General features: G+C 34.1%; 1 protein-coding gene across 2 annotated transcripts in view; it reads right to left on the bottom strand.

Moving 5' to 3' along the window:
• Window positions 1-1,250: 1,250 nt before the first annotated feature.
• Window positions 1,251-15,607, bottom strand: part of Cluap1 (clusterin associated protein 1) — a 52,800-nt gene continuing 38,443 nt past the window's right edge. For both annotated transcript variants that reach the window (XM_081731954.1, XM_081731953.1), the window contains exons 8-9: window positions 14,577-14,751; window positions 1,251-6,763 (exon numbers count right to left, since the gene is read on the bottom strand). In XM_081731954.1, the coding sequence (XP_081588080.1) occupies window positions 6,552-6,763; window positions 14,577-14,751 (387 nt within the window). In that variant the 3' untranslated portion in view covers window positions 1,251-6,551. The remainder of the gene's footprint in view (window positions 6,764-14,576; window positions 14,752-15,607) is intronic.

The following is a 15,607-nucleotide window of genomic DNA, read 5'->3' as shown; positions in this document are numbered from 1 at the left end:
TCGTTCTTGCAGGTAATATTTTCTGCACATCGATCATCATTTCAAATTTGGTCAAGATCTCAACAGTTCCATCGATCATGTAGGAAATGTCCTTGTGATTTTTAAAAAAGAAAATTCAAATGAAGAGCGGAAAGAGAAAGAGGAACAAAAAAAAAAAAAAAAAAAAAAAATTACGAATGCATACTTGTGCATTACTTTAATAAAATAAAGGTAAAAACACCTTTCACACACCTCTTTTCCCTTTGGAGTTCTAATTCTGTATAATCCCTCCTTATATACTATTAATACTTTCAGGCTGAATCCGCATGGTTACTGGATTGTTTGGTTCTAAATCACAATAAGTAGACGGCCCGGCATGGCTCGAAGATTCTGCGTTGGATAGCTAACAAACCTAACATAGTTTTAGCACGAAATAAGTCCAAAATAAAGATCGCTCTGCCCAGTATTGATTGAATACAGGACGCATTTAGAGTACGACTTAAAGCGTCGTAGACGGCAGTATGTAGGTGAAAGTAAGGTAGCGTTCATCTATAAGTTAATGAAGTACCTTCAATACGCGGACAACTAGATAAAGCTGAATTAGTAAGTAAAATCAGTTATTGGGTAACATACTTTAAACTTTCTAGTTTAGGGTGGTTACATGCTTAAGCTCAATGTCACAAGTATTGGTAATTGGTTTTTGATAGAACGACTTTCTGAGATTTCAAGAGCTAGATGCGTAAGTTTAAACATTTTATTTATTTGCAATGTTACATGTTTGTTCGTCGGGAGGGATCTACTGATGTTTGTTTACAGACATTATTCTAACAAATAAACTGGATAGCGTCTATGTATCATAGTTTGGATATTAGGGGTCGTGAATTCGAGGCCTTGTACTAACCAAGCTCGTCTGTAAGGGTTAGAAGTAAGTAAAAAAAAAAAAAAAAAAAAAAAAAATTGCGAATTTACTGCTCTCAGCGTGGTGTGCATTGCAAATGAGCTTCAGACTGTCAGAACAACCACTCATGTGAATAATGCTTTTTAGCAGGAATGACTAAAAATCATCACTTTAGTGGGCTGCTTCGTTAAGAACAGTGTTTGAAGCTCATGCCTGAGAAAGATAAACAATTGTCTATGAAATTGTAATGCACTTAAGATGAGTGATTCTTTCTGTCAAGCATCAGTGTAGAACTTAGTGAAACAACAACTGCAAAAACAGGTACAGCGTAAACACAAAAATAATTTTCTATTTATCAGAAATGTATAATTTCTTTCTTTTTTCTTTTCTTTTTTTATTTACTTCTGTTGATGTCATACAGTTTACACATTATTCAAACTATTTTAAAATATTCAAAATATTTTAAAATCCTTTTAAGCAATTTATATTTGTTACGGACGGAAATCGAAATGTTAACTACTCTTCATGAATTGCGGAAGACACCTTTCATGAAAGTTATGAAAACCAAACCTAATCTTCTATCATGTGTATGAAGGCAGATGAAGGTTTGCACACTGGTATAGTGTTGTAAATAGAAAAAAAACCGTTCGTATTTTTTCAGAAATGTACGTTTTTTTTAGAAAAAAAACATTGCCTCTCGTTTTTTTTCTAAATTTCGTTTTTTTTCAAATAGTCATTTGTAATGCATCTTATGTCATTTAAGTCTGAAGTATTTTTTATGTAGGTGTAATTACCATAAAATGCAACATAAATTAAACACTAGATACTGATACGGTACAAATATTTTACAATTTATATGAGTAGCGTACCTACTAATAATCCGGGTTTCTGTACTGTTTCACCAATATCAACGAAGAAATAAAAGTATAAATGAACGTTTGTTTTTGTCGTGAAAGTAGGCCTTTAATAAGTACGAAAATAATATCACGAACAGTATAAAATGCAAATAACTTGTCTAAAAGTAAAAACTAATACTAATTTGCCTACTAATATTTTTCTGAATATCATATATAAATAATTTGTCGACTAGATATATGATATGCATTGCTGGCTCTACCATATGTGCAACACGTGCATTTGCACGGGGCTGCAATATCTTTCATAAGTATTTTATTTAAAATAAATATTTCTTATTGGAGACAGACTTCATGTTCATGGTAGCTAAATTTACTAAGCTGACCTTCTACTTGAATACTACATTCATAAATTATGTTTAGGTCGCATTAGTTTAAGTCACATGATCAGTGCTAAAGCAAATGGTAAAATAAATCCCAGAATAAATTGCTTGATTGTTGTCAAATACAGGAACTCAATTCTCGAATGCCTGTCCCCTTTGGTTAGTTATCAGAGTTCTGATATGAAAGCTTCTCTTGTCTTTGTTGCAAATAAGATCGTTATCATTGAAGTGGAAACACTTTTTTTTAAAAAAAAAAAAAATAAATAACAGATGTAGAAGGAAAATCAAGAAATAAAGGCAAAAGTGCTAGTTGTACTATAATTGCAAACTGATACGTTGAGATTGAAACTCGATATTGAATTCTATAAAAATGATTACCATCTTTCAGATGTATTTGCTTTATCTTTCACTAACATAAGAGATTATTTAAAGAAAAAAACAGACACAACAATATTGTATTTGTAGTAAGTATTTAAGCCTTTCTGAGTGCAAGTGTAGTTTCTCTCCCTTTCGTTGTTCATGCTGGAATAGCATACTTAAAATCATGACTTTAAAGATTTGTTCTTTCTGGAGAAAGAGGGAGGCGGCAAATTACGTCATTGCGCGGGCGACAAATTGCCTAGGGCCGGCCCGATGATATGTACACTCATGTCCAAAATGATTGTTGCATATCTAGGGCTATAACTGTCTTCTTGTAAGTATATAATTTGATAATGATTTTGTAGGGTACTTTTAATACTGATGCTTTGTGTATAATCGGAAAATGTATATTTGTGGTAAATTTCAAAGGAAAAGAATTATAAATACGAAAATTAGAAAGAGTAAAAGAAAATGTTGCTAAATGGACAAGAAAGTTTTATTTTCGTTTTATTGTTCTTATTTACTGCTGTTTTGACATGAAATTTGTCACATACATGTCTTTGCCGATTATACACGTACTAACATTATAAGAAATACCAGGTGAATTCGTTATCACATTATATTCCTACAACATATTTATAGACATGCGACAATAATTTTGGACATGAATATAGGATGACATAATTTGAAGTAATGCAGAGTGTTTCAAAATGAATATTAGGATTTTGAAACTTTGTAGTATCTATTACAATTAACTTACAATTATAAGTATTATCAAATGAAAGAGCAACTCAAACAGTTTTGTACACACGCATGCCATGCATTGTTTCCTCTGTCTGCCGTTAGAAAGAGCAAGTAGCAAAGATGGAGACTAGAGACCAGAAAGCTTTGTGTGTTTTAATTTTACAAAGACTGAATCTGTAGTTACAGTGCAACCGTCTGTGTGAATTGAATGTTTTGTGCCATATGGCGGAAAGTTTATGGGCCTTTCTCACCTATTGACTCAATGTGTGCCATGTGACGAATGAAGCTCACATCGAACACTTGAAGCAAAAACTGTTTGAGGTGTTCTTTTGTTTGATGTATTATTTATAATTGTGCGTAAACTGTAATAAGTACTACGAAGACTAATTCCCCGATATTTCATTTTGAAACACCCTGCATTTCTCAGCATCAGTATTGGAACTAAGATGTAAAAAAAGGAGAGATTGTGATTGTTTACAACAACGATATTATTATTAGTCAAGACTATAATTACTACAACAACACAAATTAGTAGTCAAAAAAATGTAATTAAATGTACACTCGTAACCCTTTCGGACCCAGGTGACCAAAGTGGCACGTACGGGTGTGTCACATTTTTAATCCTCTCCTGTATGGTCACTAATTAAGATATCGGTATATATATTTTTTTTGCTAAATATGGTTGGTCCATAGTTTATCATTTTAGTTTCTTTTTCTTCTGTGTGTCGAATTTCCTTCTCAAATTTCACCCCAGTCAAAAATTCGAGAATTTTCCAATTTTCTTTATTACTTTTCCCCTATAGCTTCATTCGTTGTAGAGAGACCTCCTTAACACTTGTCAGGTAGATACGTCGGATGGATACCTAATTGTTGACATCAATTGGACGGGCTTGCGCGCAGTGTTGCCAACTACGGAAATTAAAATATCCTTAAATTTGGGCAAAAAATTCGAAATTTTTGTTATAAACCGTACCTATACGTCCGAATGCAAGTCAACTTACGCCAGTCGAACATTTGTCCGTACTGAACAAACTCGGGTACATATCGTTACAGTGGGGTAATTAGGGGACGCACGAAAAATTCGGATATAGGTTCTAACTCTTGATTTTCCCCTATTTTCTGTTTATCGAAATATATTTTTGGTAATTAAAAGCATTGTTTCTTAAATATCGCCGTAATACTTGTAGGATATATTAGTAATGTACCAGTGTTTATTTTAAGATAGTTTTCGTCTGTCTGGTAGCAGTGTTGCCAGCTACGGAAAATTTTAATTCAAGATGTTAGGGGAAAATTACATGTTTTGTCTATTATATCCCTCTTTTTGGCTACATAGGAACAAAAGTACCAGTATCTGAAAGTCTTGTCTTTGCCCTTCACAACGCACTATAGAAAGTTTCAATAGGATAGTTAGGAGAAGTACAGTTGAGGTTTACAGTAGACCTTGTTCTCTAAGTGGAAAGATAACTGTGATTTTTTTAGGTAGACTGAAATATTTTTTAATGAACTTCTTACTTTATTTGATATAGTCAAATACTTGTAGGGTATATTATAGGGATACCAAAGCTTCTTTTAAGATAGTTTGTGTGTGTCTGCTAGCACTGTTGTCAGCTACAGAAAATTTTAATTTCCGATTTTAGGAGGAAATTTAGGAAAAATTCCCTTTTTGTCTCTATTATTTCCCTCTTGTTGGCTACATTCGAACAAGCGTGCCACTGTCTGAAAGCCTCGTCCTTAGCCTACACAGCACACCATAAAATGTTTCGGTAGAATAATTAGGGGAAGTACAGTTGAGGCTTATAATAAACCATGTTCTGTAAATGGTAAGAAAATTGTGCATTTCTGAGTTAGAATAAGATTTTTTAAAAAACATTTCATGCTTACTTTGTTAGATATCGCCATGATACTTGTAGGATATAGTCTTAGGGTACCAAGGTTTATTTTCAGATAGTTAACGTCTATTTTATGGCAGTGTTTCCAGCCAAAACAATTAATTCCCGATTTTAAGTGAAAAATTCGGCAATTTTCCCTTTCCCCTCTATTATTTCCCTCTTGCTCGCTACGTTGGAACAAATGTACCACTACCTGAAAGCCTTCTCTTTAGCCTACAGAACGCACCATAAAAAGATTTAATAGGATAATTAGAGAAGCTGTAGCCCCGGCATATCTGTTGATTTTTGCTTCTGAGGCGTAAAAAGTGTCAAAATTCCATGTGTATGGAAACAGAGATTTTTGTTTCTTTCTTTGAATGGAAGCCAGCGACTTCAGGTTTTCACTGTACCTTGTCAACGCACCAAAGAATTTTTTTTAGGTGACTTAGACCCATATGGCAACAGTGGTGCTAGATACAAAAAATCTTGAAATTCGGTTAGGGATTTTTTGTAAATTTTCACCCCTTCATTTCCCTCAGTAATTTACCACCCGCTCGCAACAATGCAATGTAACGTACACCAAAAAATAGCCACATTCCTTTTCTAAAAAACAAGGTCTTAACCATATCAATAGGATAAATGGTTTTTGAGCAATAAGTCACTAACTGACAAAGTAGGAAAACGCCAAAAATGATCTGGGTCCGAAAGGAATAATCACACGATTTTGCTCGTATAGGTACAAGGAAACAAACGATTTGTAAGTCACGAGGGCTTCGACTCAATCTCTATTGATTATTTCAATAATCTTCAACATAAATCAATAAATAATAGCTGTCAGAAAAAAAACAGACATTTGAAAAAAAACATGAAAAAGAACGATGTTTTTTATTGAAAAAAAACTTCACAGAAAAAAAACCGTTTTTTTACAACACTACACTGGTATCGCTTCGATTTAAAGTAACGCTTTTGATAATACAATATTATATAGTGAAACGCCGATTATTACTATTATTACTTACACGCTAACCTGTGTCAAGAATATGGTTTGTTGATACTATAAAAAGTTATATTGCTTGATATTAGAGAAATGTTAGTTAATATGTGCAATTAAATCTGAAATGATTACTTTTGTACATGTGGTGTTGCTTCTAAATCCTAATTCACAATTCATTTCCTCCTGTACGTAATTTTCAGGTTCCTATCCAATAAGAAAGTCAGAAGAAAAACCAGCTACCCTTACACCTATTCATCTGGCTTAGTGACCCTACTAGCTACTACATAAATGGACATTCAGACAACGTAATACTTGTGCTAGAACACACACATATAACGTTAAGATCAAATCTTCGTATAATTTATTTAACTCACTATTTAAAATAAATAGTGCATTAACGAATCGAAATTTGTGTCGATCCCAAAATACTTTATCTTTACTGATACTTTACATACTGTTCAATTTATCACGCTAAAAATCATCGTCGCTTTGCTCCTGTTTGGATGACGTCACGCCTAACTTATCAACGTCTAACTCCTCTTCACTACCCAGATCCGACCCTTCGCCGTCACCATCCAACAGCAAATCAGAATCTGAGTCCAAACTTCCCGTATCTTCTTCTCCCGCAGTCATGCTCCCGTACACACGACGTTGAGGTCCTGGGTTAGGATTACTACCAACAACTGCAAAACAAAATTATATTCTATTTCTACAACAGAAATAAACTGTCGCACATTATAACTAGTATCTCAGGAACACGTCTACAAAGTTATTAATGCAGATATTTTCAATGGAAATTTCCACCTTCGTCAGCGGATTATTTATTTACATAAAACACATACTCCCGTTTGTCACACCTAGTGGCTTCCATTATATAATGAGATTTTCGATGTGGTTAAGCTTATCTTTAACACATTGTAAACAAGCCACAATAAGTGATTGGAACAGGAACGTAAGTGTGTTTGAAGCTATTACATTTCTTCAAATTATCCAACATGGTATGATTTATGTAATTGGTCACTGAGCGCATGAAACACATAATAATAATAATAATAATAATTAAAAACTCACCTGAATAATGTTCCTTTCATATGTTTTATATATATATATATAAGAAAAAGCTTGTATTTTAAGCCCTTTCAGCGGGTACTTTTCTTGATGGCTTAGGCTTAAGACTTTCCTGTACGTAGGTCTTCACATAGTATTTGTAACTACAATGGTGTGTGTATATACACATTTTGTTTTTCAATATAGTATAATTTGGTTAGTGCATTAACAACTAAATCAAATCTGTTTCTTGTATTTTTTTTTAACAATCTTATTCTGTAATATTCTACGTTGCATGCAATTACGTCTTCATACCGATGTACTTTTAAATCCCTCTATGTACAAATTTGTGTGTATGTTTAAATGAAAATGAAATGAAATCTTTAAGTTTTACGTCCCACGAATATGCCGGTTAGGCTAAAGGAGACGGTGAAAATGAGAAATGAATGAAATGGTGGAATGAAAGAAGTGGGAGGAAACGGGAGAACCCCGAGAAAACTCACGAGCACGATGTTTGTCCACCACAAATTCCACACAGCGCAAGCTGGGATCAAACCAGGGACCCCAAGCACCGGAGGTGAACGCTCTACCACTGAGCCACCGCGCCCCCTTGTGTGTATGTTTAATTTGGCAATATTGTACATACAGAGATTTCAACATACACCAGTTGGAAGACATAATTTTATGCAAAGCAGAAAATTACAGGATAATATTCCTGAAAAAAAAAAAGTTTGATCTAGTTGTTAGTGCACTAATCAAATTGTACTACATTGAAACATTTTTTATATGTATACACACATCACTGTAGTTAAAAAAAAAAAAAAAAAAAAAAAAAAAAGACTTGCCCAGAAGAGAAAAAATGAAATCTTTCTGTTTAACGTCCCACGATTATGCCCTTTAGGCTAAGGGAGACGATGATTAAGGCAAATTGTGGGAGGAAACGGGAGTACCCCGACAAAACCCACGGACACGATGTTGTCCACCACAAATTTACTTGGTCGGGGATCGAACCAAGGACCCCACGCACCAGAGGTAAATGCTCTAGCACTGAGCTACCGTGTACCCCTTGCATAGAAGAGAATTTTAGGTTTAAGCCCTGTGGATAAATGCCCGCAGGAAGCACTTGCGATAAGTGCTAAGAAAATATATGACAGGAACATTATTCAGGTATTTATTATTATTATTATAGTTTATTAATTTCAGAATGTTACAGGTAAGCCTTACCGTACTAGAAATATTTTTTTATCATTATACAATGGAAGCCATGAGAAATGATTAAAATAGCAGTATGTGTATATGTACTTAAAAAAAGTAGAAGTAAAAAATAAATAATAATATAAAAGTAAATAAAATAAATACTTAATACTAATCTACTGACGAAGGTTTCCATTGAAAATTTGGGTATTAATACATATTTACATGAATTCCTGAGTTTAAGTTAATAAATATGTATATTTAACTGAAAAACTATAAATAGATATAAATAGATATTATATCTATTTATATAAGAAATATAAGTAGATATTTATATTTATATTATGCAGCACTGTGCACTTAAGATTGTACACTAAGACACGCTTATTGATAAAAATCTTACCTAATAAATTTACCAAAACACAAAAATATTAATATTAAAATCCTAATATTTCGTCCCAACATGTGGAACTTTATCGAAGGACAGGAACAGGAGAAAAAGATAAAATCTCCTCGAACCGCATGATAGATGGTCACCAACTGTGTCAATGCCAACAGCAGTATTAAACGAGAGGAAACTATTAAGTACAGCTTCGCCAGATCACTCACTTTAAAATGAAATGAAATCCTTGAGTTTTACGTCCCACGCTTATGCTGGTTAGGCTAAAGGAGACGGTGATTATGAGAAATGAATGAAATGGTGGAATGAAGAAAGTGGGAGGAAATGGGAGAACCCCGAGAAAACCCACGAGCACGGTGTTTGTGCACCACAAAGTCCACACGGCACGAGCTGGGATCGAACCAGGGACCCCAAGCACCGGAGGTGAACGCTCTAGCACTGAGCCACCGCCCCCCCTCACTCACTTTAAAGGTCAAACTTTATCGGATTTTGTATACTTCATGTCCTCTCAACAGACTTGTTCAACATGATATCTCAATATTGAACAATAAGACTTGTTCAAATTTCAATTGATTTTATCAAGAAAAAGAATGCTAACCTAAAACGAACAGACAGCCAAAACAACTTCAGTAAACCCTGCTTCCTTCCTTAGTTAGCGAATCTTCGTGCAATATACTTCTCACATCTCTAATACACATGGTCATCAGGTTAGTAATCGTAACTTGTAACTCAAATAAAGATACTGCCATATGTATCGGAGATGTGAGAAATATATTGCATGAAGATCCAACAACTTAGGAAGATGCCAGAATTTCAAATAAAGTTTCAATTTAAGAGCCTGCCTTACTAAAAATAATACAAAATTTACCATTTTTCTTTTCCTTGTTTATTCATCAGTGAAAGGAGATAATGAAATGCAAGCCACCACAATCATAGATAATGTTATTTTACAACAGAAAATATGAACCTGAAGAATGTTCAGTGTTGCCATCCATAGAAATTACAGTGTTGCCAGAAAAACAATTTCCCTAAAATCTAAGTTAGGCAGCGAGTAGAGGAACAAACTCAACTGCATTTGGTTACGTATCATATTGTTTTGGTTTCCTGTGAGCTACTTTTTAAATAATAATTGTATTTAGTTTGTAATAAACAAAATAGTTTTAACATACAGTTATTAAAACTAAATAATAATGTTAATTAAAAAGTAGTTCACAAGAAACCAAAACAACATGATACGTAATCAAATGCAGTTGAGTTCATTCCTCTACTCGCTGTCTTAACTTAGATTTTAGGGAAATTGTTTTTCTGGCAACACTGTAATTTCTATGGATGGCAACACTGAACATTCTTCAGGTTCATATTTTCTGTTGTAGAATAGCATTATCTATGATTGTGGTGACTTGCATTTCATTATTTCCTTTCACTGATGAATAATCAAGCAAAAGAAAAATGGTAAATTTTGTATTATTTTTAGTAAGGCAGACTCTTAACGACACAGAGTGAAACAACATGTAGAAATATGAAGATGTCAACATTAAAACAGGATCGCACATCATGAAACTTCTTAACTTCCACACACTACTGGAAACAAATTAATATTATTTTATGACAACAATCTGAATCGCAAATTCTAACCACCCTTTCTCTTTTCTTTCATTTCACTACGAATTGCTAAATAAAGAAATATAGTTGTGTTAGGTATTTCTAGACAGTGGTGCTAGCAGGGGTGTCCTCATGGCACGCCCCCAAGTTCTAAAACACTTTTTGTCCTCCCTTCCTCAAAAACTGCATTCTGGTTTCAAAATATTTTTACACGTTTTGTCTCCAAGAATCTTGTTTTATAATACTTTGAACACTTCGCATTAGCAATGAAAAAGTATACAAAAATTTGACTCAAAGAACGATTAAAGAGAGAGAAAATGAATTTTTTCTTGAATTCAGGTACCATAAATATTGTTTGCAAATGCTGCATCATTTTTAATGTCAGAATATTTTTAAATGACAAGAAATAATATTTAACTTATGAGACTCATCATTAATATAACATTACAAATGTATAAATATTGACGGAAAATGATTAAACATGTAGCTATAAATGTATACCGGTAACAATTAATAAATATTGCATTATAAGTACAAAGTAGAAAGTACACTTTGGTATCTACAGACGTCTTACATATTTAAATATTAAGAGTCCGATTAAATTAGTCCGGCTACCCGATGAGTATTGACCCGGGTAGCATACGTTAATGTGCAACTTTATCATCAGGTTTCATAAACTCATAAGCACTTCTGAAATAAATCTCTGCCTATCAAAATGCATTACAATGAAAACACAGAACTTAAAATACAAGAAACCGTACTCTAAAATCCTTTCGTTTCCGTGATTCACTTAATACAAGACAGAAAACTCCAATAAAATCGAAACTAGTAGGACCAAAAGTGGAAAAAAAGGTGGAATTATCCGTGTGCCGAAAATGACTTTCTCATTCGATCGTTGATCCAACTGCATTGTATGAATGATTCACCAATATAATATTCCACTGCAAAAGCGAAAGTAAAGAATAATGCGCACAACTACAGAACATAAGTTTATTACACAACATTAATGGAAAACATACCTAAATTTCCAAGTTTGAAGTTGACAATTAAAAAATAAGTACCCAAACAATCTGAAATAATCTTGAAATTTTCAATTTAAACGTTTATAAAATCCCATCTTTCGAAATTCCCTGTCTTAACAGGATTCCCAGATTTTTCCCAGTTTTATTTCGCATTCCGTAACTTCCCCCGGTTTTCCAGGTCTGTCGCCACGTTGCGTATCCTATACTCAATGGGATTAGGTTATTTTCTAGCGACTTTGGACCTAATACGAGATGTAACTAATTAGGCCGCAGCATTTCTAGTTTTCCGTCATTAGAACTAATGAAACCCATGGTATATCAGACGAATTTATATATCGTGCAGAGTATGGAGTCCACAAAATTTTAACATAAATTTTTAAAAGAAATAAACCAAATTCTAGCCATAAATTAGATAAAACGAGAACAATTGCCTAGTGTTTGCTTTAATAACCCGGTTCGTAATGAACTGAGTTAATAAAACTTTTTTTTTTTTTTTTTTTTAAAGTGCATACATTAAAGTACTTTTTGCCCAAGTATGGATATTATTGTTGTATATGGTTCCCGAACAATGGGAATTACATAAATTGTATTAAGGGTACAATTTGTGTAAAAATCCTGGACTGTAAAATTAAAACATATATAGGAACTTTGCTCATCGCAACAAAGAGATTACACATAAGCCAAGATAGCGATAGGTTATAAGTTAATCTCTTATAGGGACACGGGAAATAAAACTACACACAATGTTCGAAACCTAATCTATGATATACGTACTTGTAAATCAGAGGAAGTTTAAGAGATTGGTTAAAACTACTAACAGGAGATGATAACGAATTAGGAAAACTCAAACAAGCTAATAGGAAATGTAATAAGAAAAATGACATTGAATATGGTATTTAGGAAACATAACACCATTCTTCTCGTATGCTTCATTCTGAAGGTCAGTATGAATTGACAAAATTTACACACAAAAATGCTAGAACCACGAACCTAACCGATACTTAAACTCACTTTAAGTGCTTTTAGGTTAAGTGCTTTCAAATAATTATAATGAATGTAACTTTCCACAAAATAAATATCGCAACGTCGTATTATCTGAACCTACTTCGAATAACAATGTTAAGTAGATAACTCATCTAAATTATCAAGAATTACACAAAATAATACGTACGTATTCAAGATTCTACGACTACAGCACATCAATGTGATTGGTAACTGTAGAGCATTTGTTAACTTTTTCTTTTTATTTCTTATGGCAAAGCCGTTTATGGTTTGTAGATTCCTCTTCTCTTCAATCACACTCTTAAAGTTACTCGTATATTGACTTCGACTATTTGTTACATCATTTATGCACGCAAATGTAGCTTCTCTCACTAGCCAATGCTGCATTGAAGGAATAATCCTATATCCTTTCGTTCTTTGGCTGTTTAAGCTCTAGTTTGGCATTTTCACTACCAGTCACTGAATGATGACATTATAGCAGTTTCAAACTGCAGGCTTCTGTTTTATTATACATTGGTACAAACTTAAGACACGAAGTTTGAACGGACTGATTTCTTGTTTGTTTGTTATGTTTCTTTAGGAACTTAGGTCTTCTGTCATTCGTCCTTGGACGTAATTGTCGATCACATATAATTGTTTCTACCTTCTTGCGGACTTTCCATAGAACTTGAATCTTGGAAAACTTTTTCAGATTTTCTTTTCACCCTTAAAACTGTTGGATCAGATACCTGAAGATCTTGACTTTTGATTGTACGGTTTTCATCACTATTAAAGTAGGTACTGACTATAAGCTTTTTTAGAACATGCGACAAACAACTGTTACGCTTGAACAAGTCCTTCGTGTTAGTATAGATAGTTCCTTCTTCTACATGTAATAAATTACAGCAACGGTTACTTAGGTCAAACACTTTCACAATACTTATTACACTGTGACAATTCATCATAAAATTGAGAACACCTTCTTGTTCACAAGAAGTACTACGCGTTTCAAATTTACTTAAATCTGAATTGCAACTATAACTAGTATTTACTTCTTCCTTTTTTCGGAAAGTGCAAACATAATTTCACTTTCTGCCCAAGTAGAAATTATGTTATCATTGTAACAGAGATAAAGAGATTGCCTAGTTATAAAGATTACTGGGTATCAAGAGACACATATTCCTCTGCCATGTCAAAGAACAGATTTAGTTTGTTACTGAGCAACATTCTTATGAATAACAATGACAAACAGACGAAAATTTTGTCACACTGTACAAAACAGTCTCAGCTGAACTTTCAGCAACAAACCCTCTTCGAAACAATCTGCCAATGAATCCGTGATAAAACTGGAAGATAGATCATCTTTAAAAAAGTCTATGCCCTAACCCATTAAATGGGGTCTGGTAACTCCTGGAGTAAATGCTGTATTAAATAAGTTGATACACACACCCAAAATATTAATTTATATGCATTTCAATTCAATACTGTATTCAACACATAACCACCCTCTAAATATCATTAGTCTCTACGAATACCAAAGGTTTTAAGATGGTTCACTCGTACAAAAAAAATAGCGAAAAATTATAAACAATATATTCTACATTATACTAATCTCAAAGAATCATATTAATTAGATACATGTCAGAAATTATTCTTCCAGAAGAATACAGGGTGGTCCATAATTATATATGATGTTTCAATGACTGCGGCAAAGAAACTAGCAACATAACTTGAACATAAACACATTACTCTCACATCTTTCCGTACAATCTTTGTTCTCCATAGGAAGGTCCACTAATGCATCTTCCAAATCGATAACATGCCTCGAAACGAAGAGTAGCGTTGTCACAGGCAGTTTGATAGACCCTTACTGGTATCCTGTAGAACTCTTCTGTAATAGCTTCCTGCAGTTTGTCCAAATTGCGTATGTGATGTTGAGACACTTTGTCCCTTGAAACACCCCATAAGGAAAAGTCAGGTGGTGGCAAATCGGGAGATCGAGCTGATCACTCTACAGATCCACAACGCACACTGTGTTCTAGAGACAACGTTCCGCCATCTCGTGTGTATACACTAACGGTACTAAGTGCAGTGACCGTTATCCGCACTCTCAGGCTACACAGTGTTGCCATATCGAAATTTTCTGTCCTGAATTATAAACACAGTCAGTCAAACATCATAAACATAATTATGGGCTACCCTGAATTTTTCTGCATGGTCCTCAAAAGGTTCACTACTACAGCTACTTACCTTCTGTATTGGGCTTAATCTTGACTTTACTAGTTTTCTCTCTACCCAGAGTTATTCCCTCCTCCTCTGACTCGTTCTCATCAACAGCTGCAAACAAATCGCCAGAACTTTCCAGAGACTTAAAGCTGCCATCTTCCTGCTTCATTTGTTCTTGGAGCAATCGCTTCGTTGCCATCTGAAACATAAGGTATTACTTATTAAACTATCAATAATAATATGTAGAAGAGGTTCATACATTTAAATACTGATGCTAACTTGCTCAAAAAGAGAGAGAGAGAAAATATAATTGAAGGGTACACGAGAATAACGATCAAGTTCACTTTTTGCGAATATGAGTTGTTATTACCATTTTATACAAGGAATAGTGTTCTTACATATAGTAAACTGTGCATTTCGAAAACGTGACCAATGTCCCTGGAATTTAGCTTTGGAAAAACGATCAAAGTCCACAGCTCCATCGGAAAAACGATCGAAGTCCTCAGTTCCATAGTCCCACTGATTCAATGCAAAGACGAGTTGCGTTCGTGTGTCTGTACGTTTCGTTTGTGTTTTCGTGTTTGTGCGCATAACACAATATCAGCGCATAACATTGGTACACCTTTGTTTTGTCAGTTGACTCCTAACACAACGTAGCCGCTAGCGTATAACGTCGAGTGCTGTGCTTTGCAATGGACAACTCTAGTTCGGATGAACAGTCTGCACCGAAAGCTGGGCCTACTGGGAAGAAAAGAAAAGCATATGGGCGAGTTTCGGATGCATCAAAACGGATTCGAGCCATGAGTCATATCACTAGGGTGATTACATGAAGTTTACTGATGAAGTTCGGATGAAGTATGTTTCATGTTATGGCGTTACAGCACGCAAGTTGTATCAAACACTGTTAGTGGGTTGCACATATTCTGCGATTCTTGCCCAGGGCAGACTAAGAACTACACAATATTCCATTTTTTTCTTCTTCTGGTGCAACAACGGAATAGTTTCAGAACATTCAGATTATATTTCCAGTAAGGGGCCATTCATACTCAGAATGT

Source organism: Thermobia domestica, chromosome 11 (genome assembly GCF_964235325.1).
Source record: "Thermobia domestica chromosome 11, izTheDome1.hap1.1, whole genome shotgun sequence".
Classification (NCBI taxonomy): Eukaryota; Metazoa; Arthropoda; class Insecta; order Zygentoma; family Lepismatidae; genus Thermobia; species Thermobia domestica.
This window is presented reverse-complemented; position numbering and strand designations above follow the sequence as displayed.